This window comes from Lissotriton helveticus, chromosome 2_1 (assembly GCF_964261635.1).
Source record: "Lissotriton helveticus chromosome 2_1, aLisHel1.1, whole genome shotgun sequence".
Classification (NCBI taxonomy): Eukaryota; Metazoa; Chordata; class Amphibia; order Caudata; family Salamandridae; genus Lissotriton; species Lissotriton helveticus.
Genome location: NC_136059.1, coordinates 2,011,630,209 through 2,011,648,519, shown reverse-complemented (window position 1 = coordinate 2,011,648,519; position 18,311 = coordinate 2,011,630,209). Strand labels below are relative to the sequence as shown.

General features: G+C 45.2%; 1 protein-coding gene across 1 annotated transcript in view; it reads right to left on the bottom strand.

Annotated features, from left to right (window-relative positions):
* Positions 1-18,311, bottom strand: part of GUCY1B1 (guanylate cyclase 1 soluble subunit beta 1) — a 417,276-nt gene that overhangs the window by 98,752 nt on the left and 300,213 nt on the right. The window contains exon 10 of the mRNA XM_078676976.1: positions 3,403-3,640. Within this exon, the coding sequence (XP_078533102.1) occupies positions 3,403-3,640 (238 nt within the window). The remainder of the gene's footprint in view (positions 1-3,402; positions 3,641-18,311) is intronic.

The window sequence follows — 18,311 nt, the reverse complement described above, 5'->3', positions numbered from 1 at the left end:
GTGGGGTGGGGGGTGGGGGGCGGGCGTTCCAAGCGTTGCATCATGGGCTCTAAAGCCATCCCAGTATCACGATGAACCAATATTACTGAGTGCTGTCTGCTAAGACTTTGGAGCAGAATTAGATTTTATAGCTATACAAAGAGAAGGCGGCAGTGGTTTTGCTATTCCCTACAACAAACAAAAACAATCATGGATGACAGCCTTGATCTCATTCTTCTCAAGGACATCAAAGTGACTACTCACTGTAGCACATGAAACCTGGTTCAAACTAAATGCCTGTACAGGACACCCAGAGATTACCATACCATCACAAACTCACCCAAACAGGCAGCAATTTAGTTCACTGCACAAAAGTGTTCATTTGCATGAAAGAGACTACAGTAGCATCTGGATACAGCAAATACTCGGGGTATGCAAGATAAAGTAAAACATGTAAAAAATTAAGACAAGACTGCTAACATGTATTACATTAATGGGCTTTAAAGTCTTTGCGAGCAATCGATCAGTGTTTTGCCTGCAGGAGTGGGGGGACGTCAACATAGGTCCCGGTCCCGAATCAAGATCAATTTTCTGTTTGTTTTAAAATTACAGCCCGGTCAGAGCCTCGACATGCCCGTCCCTACTTCAAGCCTATCCTCAGTGAACAGATAGCACGATGACCTGTATATTAATTGAAAAGGACAAAATGACCCTCAAATGACAGCACTGGCTCTTTATAATATAGTTATCTGACCACCCCCAAAATGGAGCCTTAAAATTTGCATTTCCACTTTATCCCCAAAAATAACTCGCACAGAAATGGCCGCTTGGTAGAATCCATGTAAAATCCAGTGATAACCCCCTCACAAGCAAGAGTAATACCACAGACGATACCCAATAAAATATGTCAGTAACGCGGCATGTAAGGTCCCAGTTATAACATACAATAGGGCACCTTTTAAAACCCTAGACTCTCATACAAAAGGGCAACCAGTTCGACCTCTTACAAGTCCCACCCAGAGAGGGGCCTTTACAGCCACTATCCTCGTGCAGTCGAGCCGCGTGCTGCTCCTTCCATCAACTATGACGATAACGGGCTCTGTGACCTTGTGCCAGCGCCACCTCATCACTCACAAAGGACCACACGCTACCCTAGCACCCTTACCTGACGAGGGCCGCGAGAAACGCTGGTAGGTACCAGCAGACCCCACCAGCTTGCCGCAGCCTCTAGCACAGGCTGCTCCTGCTGCAGTGAATGTGCTGCTACCGGCGTCAGCTCCAGCCTCCTCGCTCAACTTTGTTTTAGCAGCACTAAGCATGCTGAAACGCAGCAGGTTTGCGCATAAGCTGGACATCTCCAATGAGCGCTCGCCCTGGCGGCCCGGCCCCCGGCTCCTCCTTCTGCCCAGAAACAGTCGCTTCAATAGGAACTAGGAGTCACAAGAGCATCTCATTCACAATGTTGCGACTCGTAGGGAAACTCCACCTGAATACCGGTTGTGTAAATAAAACTCTTAGGAGAACAAAAATTGCAACGGTGCACATGCATGGAATACCATCCATAGCAGCCGATTACAGAGTTTACTGCGCGACATCACGTAGAAAATTCAATATTGTTTTAATTGAACCAGAAACGAGCATGCACCACAGAGGAGACGACGTGGGAATCGAAACCAGTGGTGCGCGCGCACGACAGAGCAGCGGGGGTGAGGAAGCCTGTCGTCTGTGCCACGCTGATGCACGGGCTAGACACCGGCGGGTGAGGACTGGTCAATGATGAAGCATGACACCAGGTGGTGTGTGAGACCAGTCTTTCACTTTTTGTGAGATGCTTATACTCACAAATTAGCACCATTTCACTCTAGCACTGAGATTAAATGATTTTCCCAGATTTACAGGATGTCAGGCCGAGACCTGGATCCAAACTGCCACTTGGCCTCTCGCCTCACTCTTAAGGGCCCTAGGAACTATACTTTCTACATCCAGTCTGACATGGTCGTTGGCCAAATTGAAAGAAATGAAAATGGCTACTGGTTCATCATAACACATGCATAACACATGCATGCACACATGGTAACGATGGTAACATGGTAACGATGCCAACATGGCCACTGTGTGCACACATGCACACATGCGTGCTCATGCGTCACAATGCTTACACTTCTGCAAGATAACTTATTGGTAACCATTTAGGGGCAGATTTACAAGCCCCTTGCGCCACTTTTACGTTACTTTTAACATGGGAAATGTGACGCAAGAGTGGCGCATGGGGCTTGTAAATCTGCCCCTTAGTCTTTATTTATTTCTTTGCTATTCTAACGTAGCAGATGGGCATGTCGGAACGATAAACTAAAGAAACACTATATGTGCAGAAAGCGCCATTGCAAACCAGTACATTGTAAAGCCAATAGCGCTGGGCTTGTCTTATAATATTTTGGTGTGCTGTTGTTGTAAACTTTTGAAAGTGCAGCCTTAATTCCAAGTTTTTCTCTGGCACGTGGGTATTAGCAATTTCCCTGTTTTTGAATTTGAAACATGACTTAGACAAAATGCACATTTTTAGTAGCTCATATAAATGCCGAGGCTCAGTTTATAACATGCACAATTTAAATCACAGTAGATATTTTTGTGACTCACCTCTACATGCAAACTGCGCAACCAGTCATTTGTTGGCCTTGCACTTATCGCAATTTACCACGGAGACAAAAGTAGTTATTTGTGAATGTGTCTCAAGTTGTTCAAACCATTGTATGGAATTGTTTTTTTTGTTTTTTACAGTCGATAGAAGATTTTATATATATATATATATATATATATACCAAAAATAATCTATTTGTAGATTTTTGAAAAGCGATTCTATTTGAAAAGGTTATAGATATTAAAAACCGAATTTAGCATGCCACATGCGTTGTAGATTTCAACATGTTTTCAAAAGCAAACAGCAGAGATGGCATTAGCATACTATCATTAAACTTGCCACCTGCCATTCTGTGGATTCTGTGGCAAAACACAGCAAATACCGGGGCATATTATCAAGAATGGTTGTTATATTATCGCCGATTTTATCGGCAGGAAACTGCCGATAAAGCGGCGATAATGGGCTAATGTAAAGACATCTAACGATCTAACATCTAACGATCTAACGATCTAACATCTATGTGATAATGGGATAATGTAAAGACATCTAACATGGGCTTCGATTGGAATTCATAGAGCATATTATCAAGCCCATGATCGCCGCTTTTATCGGCAGTTTCCTGCCGATAAAAGCGGCGATAATGCAACGCCCATTCTTGATAATATGCCCCACAATTCGATCAGCCCAAGATCACTTAATAACGGAAAACAGTGCATTAATCACATTATGCCTCATTAGATTAGTTTCACACAAGAAGGCTCCTGTAATACCTACAAAAAGCTTACCTTATAAACATAAGGATTTTTCCGAGAATCTGTCAAAATGTCAAATCGTGTGTAAATATCATTAAGAAGATTAACAATTTTCATGGCTCCTTCTCCAGAGGCATGCTTGCTGCAGAAGGAATTGAATCCCACAATACCACTGAAGAGGATGGTCACATTATCGTATCGTTTAGCCGCCACGGGGCGCTTGTGTCTCAGTTCATTGGCTACGGATTGGGGGAGAACGGAGTATAGCAACCTATAGAAAAAAACAGAAAGAGTAAGTTAGAAAGATTTGGCAAACAACCCCAATGACATAGATGCATAATTATAGCAAATGTAAGGAGTTGAGGAATATGAAGAATCATCATGAGGGTTTAAGAATATTAAGGATGCGGTGTAGTGGAACAGTACATGGTATATAACAATAACATTTAGATCATAAAGAATAAAAATACCTTGTTTGTACCTATGCAAAAGCATTCTTCATTTAGGAATGCTCGGAACACTCATCTTTTCAGTTATTCGAAGACAAGACTCTTTTGGAAGTGGTGTTTCTGGTTATATGGGGCAACAAGAGGCTCTTTTTGAGTGAATGTGCACTCAAAATGTTTTAATTTCTTCATGAGAGATATGGCATTTCTGCTGTTTGTAAGCACTGTAAATAACAGATGTATCAACCGGCCACTTAACCAATTTATGGTACTGATAGAGTTTGAGAAAATACACAATGTACATAGGAGCAGATAAAAATAACACATTGAGTAAAAATGTAGACTTTGAAGTTCTTTCTTTGATTTCTTTCTCTTAATAGAGCTGTAGTATCCTGAGTAACCCAATCCTCAGTAGAATAGGTCTTCGGGCCTGAAGAATTGCCTAAATCAACGACGACTGAGATGCGGTAAGAAACATATTGAACTTTCCATACAAGCTAGATTAGGTCATTATATCCACATCCAGCTACTCACTGATTTTATTTACAAGAGGACCAACTTTAAAATTCACTTAGATACTCCTTAATTCATTGTAATTCACTACACACCAATTTACAACTATTCAAACACAGAGCACTGTCACTCATACTTCAAATAAGGCATAAAAATCTAAAAATCTCTGTCAGAGAGCCCCCTCAAGCGGCTCGTCAGGCATTACAGCGCCGGCCCTACAAGGAGCTGCCCTATGATGAATCATGACACCCATCTGGGTGGGTAAAAGCCATTGCTCCTGACCAAACAGATCCTCCAATCTGGAATTTCAGTCTTCCACTGACCAACGCCTTGCTTGCTATACAATCTTCTCTTATGAAGGAAGTGGACCTTAGGGGCCACTCGGGTTACTTACAATCACCTACTATGCATTCCTAAGAATGAAGAGTCGGTCAAACAGTAGAGAATACAAACTTACATCTTTATTGGCAGTGCTCTGCAGAGGAGTCCACCATGACCTGCACCCTAAGATGTCTACCGAGGGACTGGCCCCCCAATCATCTATAGTGGATAATCATTCCGCCGAGAAGCCTGGACATTGTGTGCTTGGATGGATTGGTAAAATTCTGATACATTGAACTGCAAGAACATATCTCTGTCTATTTCTGTTCTGAAATTACTATGACAAACACGATTTTACTCTTAGTGGACGAAGAGGACCAAACAGGCCTCTCTGAAGGGACATGGAGCCGCAAAGGGCTGCTCCTCATCAGTGATAGGATGACCAAAGGTATTCTTTTGAAAAACCTCAAGGGCAATTTATGTGTATCACAAGGAAAAGGAAGTATTCACAGGTTAAAGCCACTATTGAAACAACAGAACCAGGGGGCAAATGTGACCCAGTGTCCTTCAGAGCCTCACCAGTAGAGTCCTATTTTTCATCAACGATGGTACAATGAAGCACTCCCACAGGGGAACTGCGCAATCGCAGCCCTTGCTGAAAAACAAACCCTCTTCTTTTAGGATAGGGCACCCTCCCTCCTTGGCAAGTGCCCTCAACTATCCGGTCCAGTGTCCAAGGCAGTGCACCAGCGTAGTTCACTGTAGTCTAATACACGCACCTTAGGCACAGCACCTGCACCCTAAGCTCAAGTCCTTCCCTATCTCCTAGACTGTTCGGCTGGTGCACCGTCCTTCTTTCAGGGCCTCAAGTCATTTTCATCACTCCAGGCACTGTTTCATCAACAAAACCACCTCGAAAGGGTGGTGCAAAGTTACCAGCAGGTGTAGGAGTACCTTTCCCAGTGTTATGCTTCAAACAAATAATACAATGCTTCACTAGGTGTGTGGCTATCTTAGCGATATTATCGTTCTGCCAAACTGGGTCCAGTAGCTTGCATATTCCTTTGGCACTAATATGCGCTGGGCCATGGGCCATGGCAACAACAGGGAGCACATATGCATTAGGAAGCAACCATCGCTGCTTCCCAGCCAAGTCAGTCCAACACCCATCCTCGTCCAAACTACCTGTTCTCTCCTCCCACACTGCCAATTCATCTAGAGTCACCTTGCCCTGGATTTCCCTGACATTTTCCAATGTGTCCTCGAACATTCTATTGTCTGGAACCCACCTAGCGGGACCCGCCACAAACATCTTTTTCATCTTTGATCTAGCTGTCTGGTCCGCAAACGCATTTCCTCTCCCAACATCATCTGTGAGGGCTTTATGAGCACTACATTTTACTATTGCTAACTTATCTGGAAGTGTCAATGCGGACAGCAATCTCTGAATCAATGGGCTGTTCTGTATTCGCAGTCCGTAAGATGTCAAGAACCCTCTCTCTGTCCAGATGTGCCCAAATTTATGGGCCACCCCAAAGGCGTACTGGCTGTCGATGTAGATATCAACAACCAGTCCCTCATTCAATTCACAAGCCCTGAGAAAGGCAACCAACTCTGCAGCTTGGGCAGATTGGTGTGGGATACGGGATGCCTCAACTACAGTGTGTAACGAAGTGATTGCATAGGCTGGAGGGGTGGTGCCATCTGGTAGCTTGAAACAAGAGCCATCGACATATAGTTCCCCCTGGTGGTCAGATAAGGGACCATCAGTCAGGTCTATCTACCCGTCCTTTCGTTTCTTCCTCAGTCCAAAAAAAACAATCATGGACATCATTGTCCTTTTTGTCCGAAGATAGGAGTAGTAACGTTGGTGGTTTCAGACGTGCACTAGTAAGGTGCTGTGTCTTTGTCTTGTTCAAAAGCGTATCCACAGCATGAGGTACCATTACTGTGTTTTGACGGTTGTTATATTGTTCCGAATATCGTAATGTGCACATAATGCCCTATACCTACTTGCATTTGTCAGTAGTAATGTTTCGGGCGATCCGCCCTATGATAGTTTAAAGATGCAGGCTAATGGAGGCGCACAGACCAGATCATGCCCTTTGTATTGAATCATCAGACACCATGGTATATAGATATTAAGACCGTGATGCTATATACTCTCTGCAGTTCATCCTGCTTCATGAACCCTTTTGGTTATCCTACACCTTGGGCCTTGTTGTGGATCGCTATTTCCCGATACACCCTCCTTTCCCAGATGGACCTACCACTATTTAGATATGTGATTCTACAAACGGCACGCCCTTGTGTGCATATTTGACTTGTATATGGTGACACGTATGTAGTATACTGTGGCAAACTGTTGTTTACATTGCATATTTCTGTATAGCTACAGGGTGTTATGTTAAATTTTCCTATCTATTACTATGGTATGTAATAAATGCAAAGAACGAAATGCAATAAAAGATATTCAAACAAAAATGAGGTACCATTACTGTGAGATCAGTATTAGGGACTAGCCCTGCTGATTGTCTGATAGAAACTGCCACTACTGCGGTAGCTCTCAGACAGTTCAGGAGAGCTCTGGCGACATTATCGAGCATGGCGGAGAAATAGGCGCAGGGTCTCTGCTTACCACTGAAACCCTGTGTTAGAACAGAAAGTCCGCAACCGCCCGCCTCATGCACGTAGAGCACAAAAGGCTTCTGGTAATCTGGAGTACCAAGCACAGGAGCAGAGCAAAGCGCAACCTTTAAGTGCTCAAAAGCTTGCTGGCATGCAGATCTCCAAGGCAGGGGTTCATGCACTTCATTGGTGGTCAGGTAAAGAAGGGGTTTTGTTTGTAGGGAGCAGTCAGGGATCCAGTGCCGACAATACGATATTATCCCAATGAACACACATACCTCGCCTTGGGTCTTAGGAAAAGTCATATTAGTAATAGCAGCTATGCGTTCCGGTGTTAGTCTGTGACCCTCCTTTGACAGTAGGTGACCTAAGTAGGTGACCTCCTGTCAACAATATTGAAATTTAGAAAGCGACACCTTGTGTCCAGGATGTGCCAAATGCAATAATAATATAAGTGTGGCTTCTTTGCAACCATTCTCAGTGTCCAAAGCAACAAGCAGGGCATTAACGTACTGTAGCAGCACATCACCAGGTTGAAGCTCCAAGGAAACCAATTGAGCTTTCAAGGCTTGGCTATAAATACTAGAACTTTCTGTATAGCCTTGTGGAGCACGGCAGAATCTAAAGTTCCGAACGGCTATCGCAAATCCAAGCAGATATCGGCCATCTGTATGGATTGGTATGCTGAAGAAAGCATTCTTTAAGTCAATCATGGAAAAGAATTTGGCTGAAGAGTGATTCATTGTCAGGATCGTGGTAATGTCTGGGACCACAGGGTATTGGGGAACAACTATTTTATTGACCTCTCTGAGGTCGATCACAAAACGGTAAAAGTCAGGGTGGGTATCAGAAGAATTCAAGGTTGTCTTTTTAAGAATAGGAAGAATAGGACTATTACACACACTCGCCACTGTCTCTTCAACCACACCAGACCTAATCAAATCCTGTTTCATTTGTAATAAAGCCTTTTCTCCAGCCTGCAAAATCTTGTACTGGGGAATGTGTGGCAATTTGGCATTGTCCTTTATCTGAATGGAGACCAGAACCAACTCCACATCCGTGTCTCCTGTAGCCCACCATGTGCAGGGCACGTTCCTGAACTCTGAGGGAAGGGGAGAATCTTTTGCAAAGCATTGCTTTGCACAGGCCACCTGTGGTCCAATTGTCATATATACACCATCAGGAGAACAAAATATGGTCACATGTAACCTTCTTAACAAATCCAGTCCCAACAAATTCTCCCCACAATTGGACATCAATACAAAAGGTGAATGTGAAGGGACCAATAGGTTTGGAAATGGGGCTAAAAACCGGCACACCTGAGAAACCCACCAAAACATTATTTTGGCCAGACAGAGCTGCCCCCGGGACCAGTAAATGGAAAACAGAGCTATTCATAGCCCCTGTATCAACAAGAAATTTTTCTGTGGTGCCCTGTAAATCAGCAGTGACATAGGGTCCGTGCTAATCTATAGGCACCTGAACTGGTCTCTCGCCTTGTCCCTGGCTGTCGTAGCTGTGAGACAACCCTGTCACCTCAGTCAAGTCATAGTCATCATGATACTACTGTTGGCTTCGGGAAAATAGTTCCCACTCTGCCCAGTGTACGGTGTATCCTCTGACTGCGTCCTCCCTCTGCCTCCTCCTCCTCGTCCATGCCCTCTAAACCCTTGACCTCTCGGGCCTCACCTTTCTGCAATAACTCCGGACACTCATTCCACCAATGCGCCTCCTGCTTACAATATTCACATTTGTTAAGCCCAAGAGGTGCACTTGAGGCACCACCCTATTAGACCTAGGTAACTGCTGAGCTGAACCCAAACCTCTGCTTCTCCCCTTTGCCACCTGGTGCATCAACACGCTCGTCTTCAAATCCTTTGACTTTTTCTCCACCTTCTCTTTGTCCTCATTCTCTCTATGTTCGTAGTACTGTGTCATACTCAAAATCACTGATGGGGATGAGGTTCTCCAAGTACTTTCCAAAGCCTGCAACTGAGTTGCAATCTTAGGAAACAAATTAGTGACAAATCTTTCAACAAACAAACGAACACCACCCTCCTGTGACAGGTCCTGACCACTATAATCTAGAAACACCCATTCAAATCTACTAAAGAAATCCGACACACTTTCATCCTTTTTCTGACGACAGGCAGTCAACTTATCCCAATCCGCTCTCTTTGGCTGGATAAGAGAGTGCATGTAAGTGATAATACGCCCCAGTAGAGCTGGGTGCTCCGCTTTCGGCTTATCGCCGGGCCTATGCTCCTTATCCCACGCCTTGATCTCATCCCATGTGGCACCTAACTTCAAGGCATTATCCTGCGTATGTTCCTGCCTCCATATATCCACCGGTACCAGCAGACCAAAGAACAATTTAATATCAGCTAATGTCATCACTGTCGAGGAGGCTGCCTCCGTCAATTCCTTATAATATGCAGTGGGGTATTTCCGGGGGTCTAGCAGCTGACTCTTTAGGGATAGGACCTCACTCCTCCTCCAAGGAGTATAGATCGACTGATCCTGGAACCGAGCATCAACTCGTGGTCTAATTACTGTGTCCGTTGAGTCAGGCAGTTCTAGTATTTCAGGATGGTAAATGAGATGGACCTCCCTCATAGGGTGCTGTGCCCCTATTGTTGGAATCTTTTGGAGCAGTCTGCCACGGTACCCCACCAATGTCATTACATTGACAAAAACCTCACGAGGAGCCATGCCTGTAGGATATACCCTGTCCCGTATGTCATAGATGATCTGCAGTGCAACACCCTGAAAACACTGTTCCCACAGTCCTATTAGCGTGGCCGACATGTGCTTAAGAGCATGCCGGCCAACACTATCTCCATGCGGTCTCGGGCTACTGCCCAATTCGCTTCATGCATCCCACGCACAGGCGTTTCAACATTTGACAGTATTAGGGGGGTCACACACAAGGAGGAAAGGGCGGATGCAGAGACAGGTACCATCATTTAGGGAGACAGGGTTGTAGGGGTCCAAGGGGGCGCAGTAGTCGAAATGGAACTGATAGACAGGACAGGGGAGCTCACCTGCCCGGTGACTTGTGTGGGTAGTGGGGAAGCAAGTGGGGTCGGGGCTGAGGCAGTAGTGCTAGAAACAGAAACAATAGAGAGAGCAGCACTTGGGGCCGAAGACTGGGACATTTGATCTGTCGGGTATATCCATTCAGGGGCATAAGGAGGAGGTGGGCGAGAGTCCTCTTCAACAAAATCATCACCTTCCTCTCTAGTAACATAACATTTATTAGTCTGTAATCAGATCTTTCTATCCGCACATTTTATTCCTTTCTCTACCCTTTCCCTCTCATAAGCCACTGCTTTCTGTTATAGTTTGCGTCTGCCTCTTCCGAGCCTCTTTCTCTGATCTCATACGGCGCTGCTTTGCTTCTTTCTGCCACACTCTTAGAGAATTAAACATCGACTGTCTGCTCTTTTTAGCGAACAATTTATCCTGCAAGAAATTAAATTTCTGCTCGTCGAACGAACCAGTAAGCGGCCACTATAACTCAGCATTGTCCCTCATATACTTATGCCACAACGTGCTAAACATAATAGGGCCAATACCGTGTTTGATGTATTTGTCAATATTTGGAGAATCCTCCGGAGGCGCAGGCTGGTTCTCTTCCAATTGAGCATCAGAAGAACAACATCGACATCAAAAACATCCAAACTTACTTAAACAAGGCATCTTAATATAAAACACATACACTGTCAGCAACTGACAAATATAACACAAACGAAAATAATAAAAGAAAATAAACAAGAGAACAATTGTTCAAAAACCAAAACAAAACGGCCCGCAAACCATCCACTGCAGTCGGGAGACTGTATCAAGTTCAAGAAGACAGGCTCTAGCCCCTGGCCTTTTCGAGAAGAAACCAAATTGCCAGTTGGCCTGGCAGATTGTTCGCAAACACTCTGTGCTTTTCAAAAAGGGTCCGCAAACCCACCAAGTTCAAACCAAGACAGCCTAAAGAGCCCGGACCAAGACACAGCCCGCCAGCTTGTGCTGTTCAAGCAAGGCAGTCAGGAGACTGTTTCAAGACACAGCTCACAGGCTTGTGCCATTCAAGAATGGCACCATTTTCCCAAGAATCAAATCACTCACCTGGTGCACTCAGGTCGAGTCAAATTATTCTCCACTGGCGACTCTTCGGACCAAACAGTCAACTCCAAACTTTCGCTTTCTCAGGACCCCAGCCGGTGACCACCAGACAAGGAGACGCCCGATAAGTCGGGCGGGCAGATATGAGGACCAAGCTCGGCCGTGTGGGGTACCCTGATCCACCCGACTGACCAGACGCACTACGACCCTGCAAATCACCTTGCGGGGTACCTGTTCGGGTGCCAACTGAAAGAAGTGGCCCTTAGGGGCCAGCCGGGTTACTTACAATCACCTACTATGCCTTCCCAAGAATGAAGAGTCGGTCAGACAGTATAGAATACAAACGTACATCTTTATTTGCAGTGCTCTGCAGAGGAGTCCATCATGACCTGTACCCTAAGATGTCTGCTGAGGGACTGGCCCCCCAACCGTCTACAGTGGATAATCATCCCTCCTGAGAAGCCTCCAACCATGCCCACCATGGAAAACTACCGGCCTAGGCCGAACATGAACAAAGAGGCACAGTAGGATGAGCTAACACCTGCCAGATGGGAACATTTTATCAGGGATTCAAGGCTACAGTGCTGGGTCTCAGCATCTTGTAACATGGGAGCAGAAACGACACATTCAGATAGGCATGCAAGGGCAGAATGGTCTATTCATTAGCAAGTCGAGACAACAGCCTTGGATAGAAGAGAAAATAATAACGAAACACAGTATTCTGCTGAGGCAAGCAATATGAGCAATGAGGCCTAACTCGGGCACAGTCTAAGCAGCCTAGTAGGGATTACAAAATGACAAAAGGAGTCACACTTGCTAACTGAAGTCTCCACATTTACGGGGATAACTCAGTGGGTTGCATAACGTGTATACAAATGGCATCTATTTACCCACGCACTGCTAACCTAATATAGCATGAAACAAGTGATTTGCAGGAATGGGAATTTCAAACCTATCACCTATAGGAACTGCATATCCCTTTTTGCTTATAATAGGCTACTTTGGAAGTTGCATGGTGGACCTTAATGCACTCCTAGTCCCTTCCCTCCTTTTTAGCCTCTCACCTATGCCCTGGCCACCTACCAAAATCCTGTGCTGATATATCTGGATAACTCCTCCCTATTCAGGCCGCAAAAATAACAGTAACCATAGCAAGCAAAAACAGTGCCACCACCTACTCTGATCCACTGAATTCTGGAGTAGCAGTTATGTTTTGCCTTTTAGGCCCTTTGATCCCCATAACACAGCCATACTAAACCATTTCTTGCAATTTGGTGTCTACCTGTGGCCAGTTGTGGTACTGTAGTGGCATCATTATGCAGCCATCTACAGTGGCTCGATGCAGAATTTCCCTGTCACATTCAGAGGTTTACCAATGTACCTGCACTAATGTATTGTGCCAGTAAAATCAATCGATAGATATGCAAGTGCAGGTAAATTCAGAGTTAATTTACAATTTTATATGAGAATCCCAGATTTTGGTTGCATAGGAGAAGAAGGGTTCACTTTGGTCTCGGGCTTTATACAGATGGTTTCACTGCTTTGGCTACTGTGAAGGCCACTGGATACCTTAAGATTGTTACATAGCTAGGACGACTTTGTGTTGTAGGTTGCTACTTTTAAAGTGGCATGCCACACTATTTCTTTTATTTTGTTTACATTTCTTTATTTGCATTTTTAGTATTATAGATGCAATGTCCATATTTGCACAGTACAAGATATATGATAATTTTCAAGTGTTCCGCATCGATTAATATAGAGAAAAGGAAGAGAATGTTAGGCATGGCAGTTTAAGTATATTAATTACACTAGGTAAGGTTTGCAGTTCCTGTAGGGTCCACTTCAGTTGTTATATACATGTGCACTTAACAGAGATCTCGAATAGTTACACATTCTTGTCAGCATAATTATACCTTTTAAAAACTGATAGGGCAACATCTGTGTGGTCAATATTTCCTGAGTTAGAACAATGCAAAATTAACATTAATGAACGAATTGAAACAGATCCAACATACATAAATCACTTCAGTCCATAATAACGATTGTATCGCATGGATGTTCGACCCCAATCCCCCTTGCCCCGCCTCTACAGGACAATATATATTGAGATATGTGTTCTACCACATACCTGGGCTTCACCTGTGCACCCCTCCTGTGTGGAGCCCTCTTCTCAGTTGTGTGTGCGGGACCTGGAATGTGCGCCGCTTAAATGTCTGCATAATCTCTGCCCTAGTCGAATTTTGGTGAGTTGCTTCCCTCTGTGTCTTGGCCCGCATTATGGGCCTCATTTATGAGGCTTTGCGTCCGTTTTGCGCTTCCGATGCGTCACTTTTTGTGACGCATCGGCGGCGTAAAACATGCCTCCGGTTGCACACTATTTACAAAGTGACGCATCTAAGCAGATGCGTCACTTTGTAAACCCCTGCGCTACATCATACCTGCGTCAGGTATAATGTGTGCAGGCGGGGGCGTTCCCCCGCAAAAAGCTTCGTAGAAGTGACGCAGTGAAATCTATGAGATTTCACTGCGTCACTTCTAGGAAGCTGTTGCGTCAAAATCTTACACCTGCCTCACAGCAGGCGTAAGACTGACGCAGGCCCTTTCTGAAAGGACGCATTGCTGGAGTTGCGTCACTTTTGTGACACACTCCAGCAATGCGTCACTTTTGCGCCGTATTGATACGTCAGAAATACTGACGTATCTGTAACTCCTTGCGACATGATGCGTCATACAGTAAATATGACGCATCAGGTATGTCGCAAGGAGTGGGCACTGAGAAGTGACGCATCGCTGCTTTCACGCAGCGATGCGTCATTTCTCATAAATGAGGCCCTATATATTTCTGCAAGTATCGTGTCCCAACATTGCGCAATGGGGCATTTGCGTAAACCAGCTATCTCCTCCGTATGTAATGTGGTGCTTTCTGTCTGAGCCCATACCATTAGCGAGCTCTTCCAGTTGTTAAGGATGGGGGGTCACCTAGATTTCCATTGTTTGGTGATTAGTCTTGCAGCAACTATTAGTCCTAAATCTAAGAATCTTGAAGTAGCTTTGTGCTTCTTAGACCTGGGGAATATTCCCAGTATGCACTCTTTCCACGTGTGCAGTTGGGGTCGATCATTACAAACTGTCAGTGCTGCTGTTACTTCCAGCCAATACGTATGCAGCATAGTGCAGGACCATATCATGTGTAGGAGATCTACTCCCATTAGGTTACAGTGGGGGCATGCTGAATTGGTTCAATGGAAATATTTGTTTAATTTGTTTGGTGACAGATATGCTCTGTGTATAATGTACATCTGTATTACACGAAATTTGGCATTTGGTTGGTTCTGCATCGGACTGGCCAGGATTGTGTCCCATTCCCTGTCCATCCATGGGCCTGCCCCGTCCCCCTCCCACTGTGTGCATAGGGATGACAAAGGCTGGAGAACATGAATTAGTAATGCCTCCGCCAGCAAGTGTACTATGTGGCTCCCGTTTCCATTACATAAAGGTACTGGATCAGCAGATGCATTTGTGGTTCAGTATTTATGTTACCCCAAGCCACCGTTAGTGATCTTATAATCAAGTTATATAAAAGAAATTGGCCTGTCGGCAGGTCATTCTCACGCGTCAGTTTGTCGAAGGATATCACTGTGCTGTCATCATACAAGTCACCAAGTGTGTGTATCTCTGCTTTGTGCCAGTGTGCTAGTGCACCGTATGAGGTGTCCGTTTTCTTTTTGGGGTACCAATGAGGGGCAGTGCTGGAGCATAGGGAATTGTATTTCTGGTGAGGTATAGACTATGTTTGTGTCATTGGTAGGCTAGGGCCAGGCTGGTCAGCGATGAATTAGAGGGTCGAGCCATTGGATGGAACAAGTGGTAGATCTGGGATAGCGTCCACGCTGGTTGAATCGTGGCCGTATCAGCTAGATTGAGCCCGGCAAGCCACTTTGTTGCCCACGGCAGCTGTGAAGCCAGGTAAAAGAGCTCCAGATTTGGGACAGTTAGCCTTCTTTATCTGGAGGTGCGTACAAATTCCAGAGTGCCAGTCTGTGTCGATTTTTGTTCCATATAAAGTCCCAAATCAGCTGCTCCAACTCACGAAATGCTCTAGTTGAGACATAAATGGGGAGGCTTGTGAAATAGTACAGCAGCTTGGCAATATTGCCATTTCAGTCAAAGCTATTCTACCCATCACATTTAATGGCAGAGTTGTCCAGAACTTTACTTGGCATCTGATGGAGGGAACAGCAGTTGAAAGGTTACCTTCTAAGATATCGATAGGGCAGCTGTATATACAAATACCTAGGTACTGGAAGGAAGTTGGTTGTCAGTTAAGAGGGGAATTATTTATCAGAAGACTAAGATTCTGGGTTTCAGCTCCAATGGGATACAAGCACGAATTGGTCCAGTTTACTTTCACACACGACATAGCTCAAAATTGCAGCGGTGTTTCTGGCTATGGTGTTTTATATGTTTTGTAGGTCCCTTAGATATAACAGGAGATTCTCCGCATATAGGGAGATCACATGCATTCCATCCATCAGTTGTATGCCTCATTAATCACCCCCGCCACGTAATTGTGTTGCTAATGGTTCCATGGCTAGCGAAAACAATAATGGAGACAATGGGCCCCCTTGTCTGGTGCCTCTGTTTATAGTTATACGTTCCGAGATTAGACTTCCTGTGGAACGCTAATAATGGTTTGTGTGTAAAGCAACGTAATCAGCTTGAGAAAAGTATCCCCAAAGCCGTATTTGTGCAGTACCTCAAATAAATAGGGCCACTTGAGGGAATCAAAAATCTTCTCCAGGTCCAGAACCGCGCACACAGAATTGGGCCATATGTGTATGGCATATTCTAGGATTCTGAAGAGCCTTTGTATGTTTAAGGAGGTGTTCCTGGTGGGAAGAATCCCGTTTTGATTGGGGTGTACAAAGTCCTTCACCAAGGGTGCTAGTCTAGCAGCAATGACAGAGGCTAAGATTTTGTAGTCTGTGTTGAGGAGTGGTAGTAGTCTGTAGGAGCCTAATAGGGTCGGGTCTTTGTGTAGTTTAGGGAGAGAGACCAACAGTGCCTCTTGTGGCGTGTCTGTGAGTGTGGAATTAGATAGCACGGCGTCATATACTTTCTTTAGCTGGGGTTCTAATGTCGCGGCATAAGCTTTATAGAATTCAGGTGGCAAGCCATCTGGACCTGGGGTTTTCCCTGTGGCTAAAGAGCACATGCTCACCAGTCTAGTGCTAGCAAGGGGTCAGTGGTTGCGCATTTTTAAAGGTGGGCATTTTCTAGTTAAGTAAGGTCGGCCTCAAGTGTTTTACGCATGCCTAGCCTGTGTGCCCAGCCAATGTCCTCGCATCACGGTCTTAAGGACGTCCCATTCAATGAGGGGTGATGATGCAGTGCCTGTATTCAGTCGAAGTAGTTCAATATGGCAGCGCCTACTGATTCACTGTATAACTTGTCTTCTAGTGTATCAGGTTTCATGTGCCATCTGGGGATCGGAGTTGTGTTATTGCCCCAAGCTATTTGTAGCCAACCGCGGTCGGTAGGGGAGTACCTGCCGGGGCGGTGACGTGGGGAGGGGGAGGGGCAGGGTGGGGGTTAGTAATGTATGGATAATGGAGGTTTGCAGGTAAGTAAACATTTAAATAAATCAAACAAATTTCTTTGCACACACTGCATTGCATTTGGGGAAGCAGTGCGCACAACGAAATTCGTTTGATTTATTTAAATGTTTACTTACCTGCAAACCTCCATTATCCATACATTACTAACCCCCACCGTGCCCCTCCCCCTCCCCACATCACCGCCCCGGAAGGTACTCCCCTACCGACAGCGGCTGTTTGTAGCATGTGTGGGTTGTGATCAGAGTGGTTCTCCCTAGATATTGAGGCTCGGTTATGACAGGTAATAAATCCTCTGTAACTAGTATTCTGTTGAGTCGGACGTGCAAACTGTGCGACCCTGAGTATAATGAGTAGATTCGATTTATGGGGTTTCTATGCAGGCAGGTGGCTACCAGGTGCCATTGCGTGGTCCAGGTGTCTGATGCCTTCTTGGCTGCTACAGTGGGCGCCCCAGGCAAAGGAGGAAAGGAGCTGTCCAGGGATGCGTCCAGCTTGCAATTAAAGTCTCCCCCAATGTGCAGTGGGATTCTGTGCCAAGTTGACAGTTTGCTCAACAGGGAGTCAAGATACACTGCTTGTTCAGTATTAGGCGTGTATATGGAGGCCAGTACTACAGGCCTACCATTCAGTCTGCCCTTTACCAAGACGTACCGGCCGTCCTTGTTTATGAGTGATTCCTCTGCTTGGAATGGAGTCTCTGGCTGGACCCAAATTAGTGCACCTCTGGCAAAAGCAGAGTTGCCAGTTGCATGCAACCGACCTCTCCATCTCCTTTTCAAATTAAATGTCTCCGGTTTTGTGAGGTGTGTCTCTTGGAGGAGAGCTATTTGGACATGGTGCCGCTTAAGTTAGGAGTAGATCAGGTACCTTCAGGAAGTAGGATGTATCACTCTAACGTTCCATGTGCATATTTTAATATGTGTCACGTTGTGGGAAGACATGTGGACTGGAAGCTAGCGAGGGGCCCTGGGGCGATCATGGTATCTGTGAGGGAACACAAGGGCGGGCCTCCCCACTTATCGTATCTATGCTACCTTGATTATTAACGTAAATTGGAGTGTGTCGGATAACCAAGCTAACACAAATTAGAGAAATAATACCAGTAGGGCAAAAATACAACACGCAACCGTTCAAACCATAAAACAAACAAGCATATGAACAATGGCTATTGCATAGAGCCACCCAGACGATAGTTGTCCGCAGAAATGAGAGAGTTCATGGATCCCCCCTTTGTCTAAAAGAAAGCAGTGGCCGGGGACTGCTTTAGCAATTACATATGCCAAAGAATCAGCCCAGG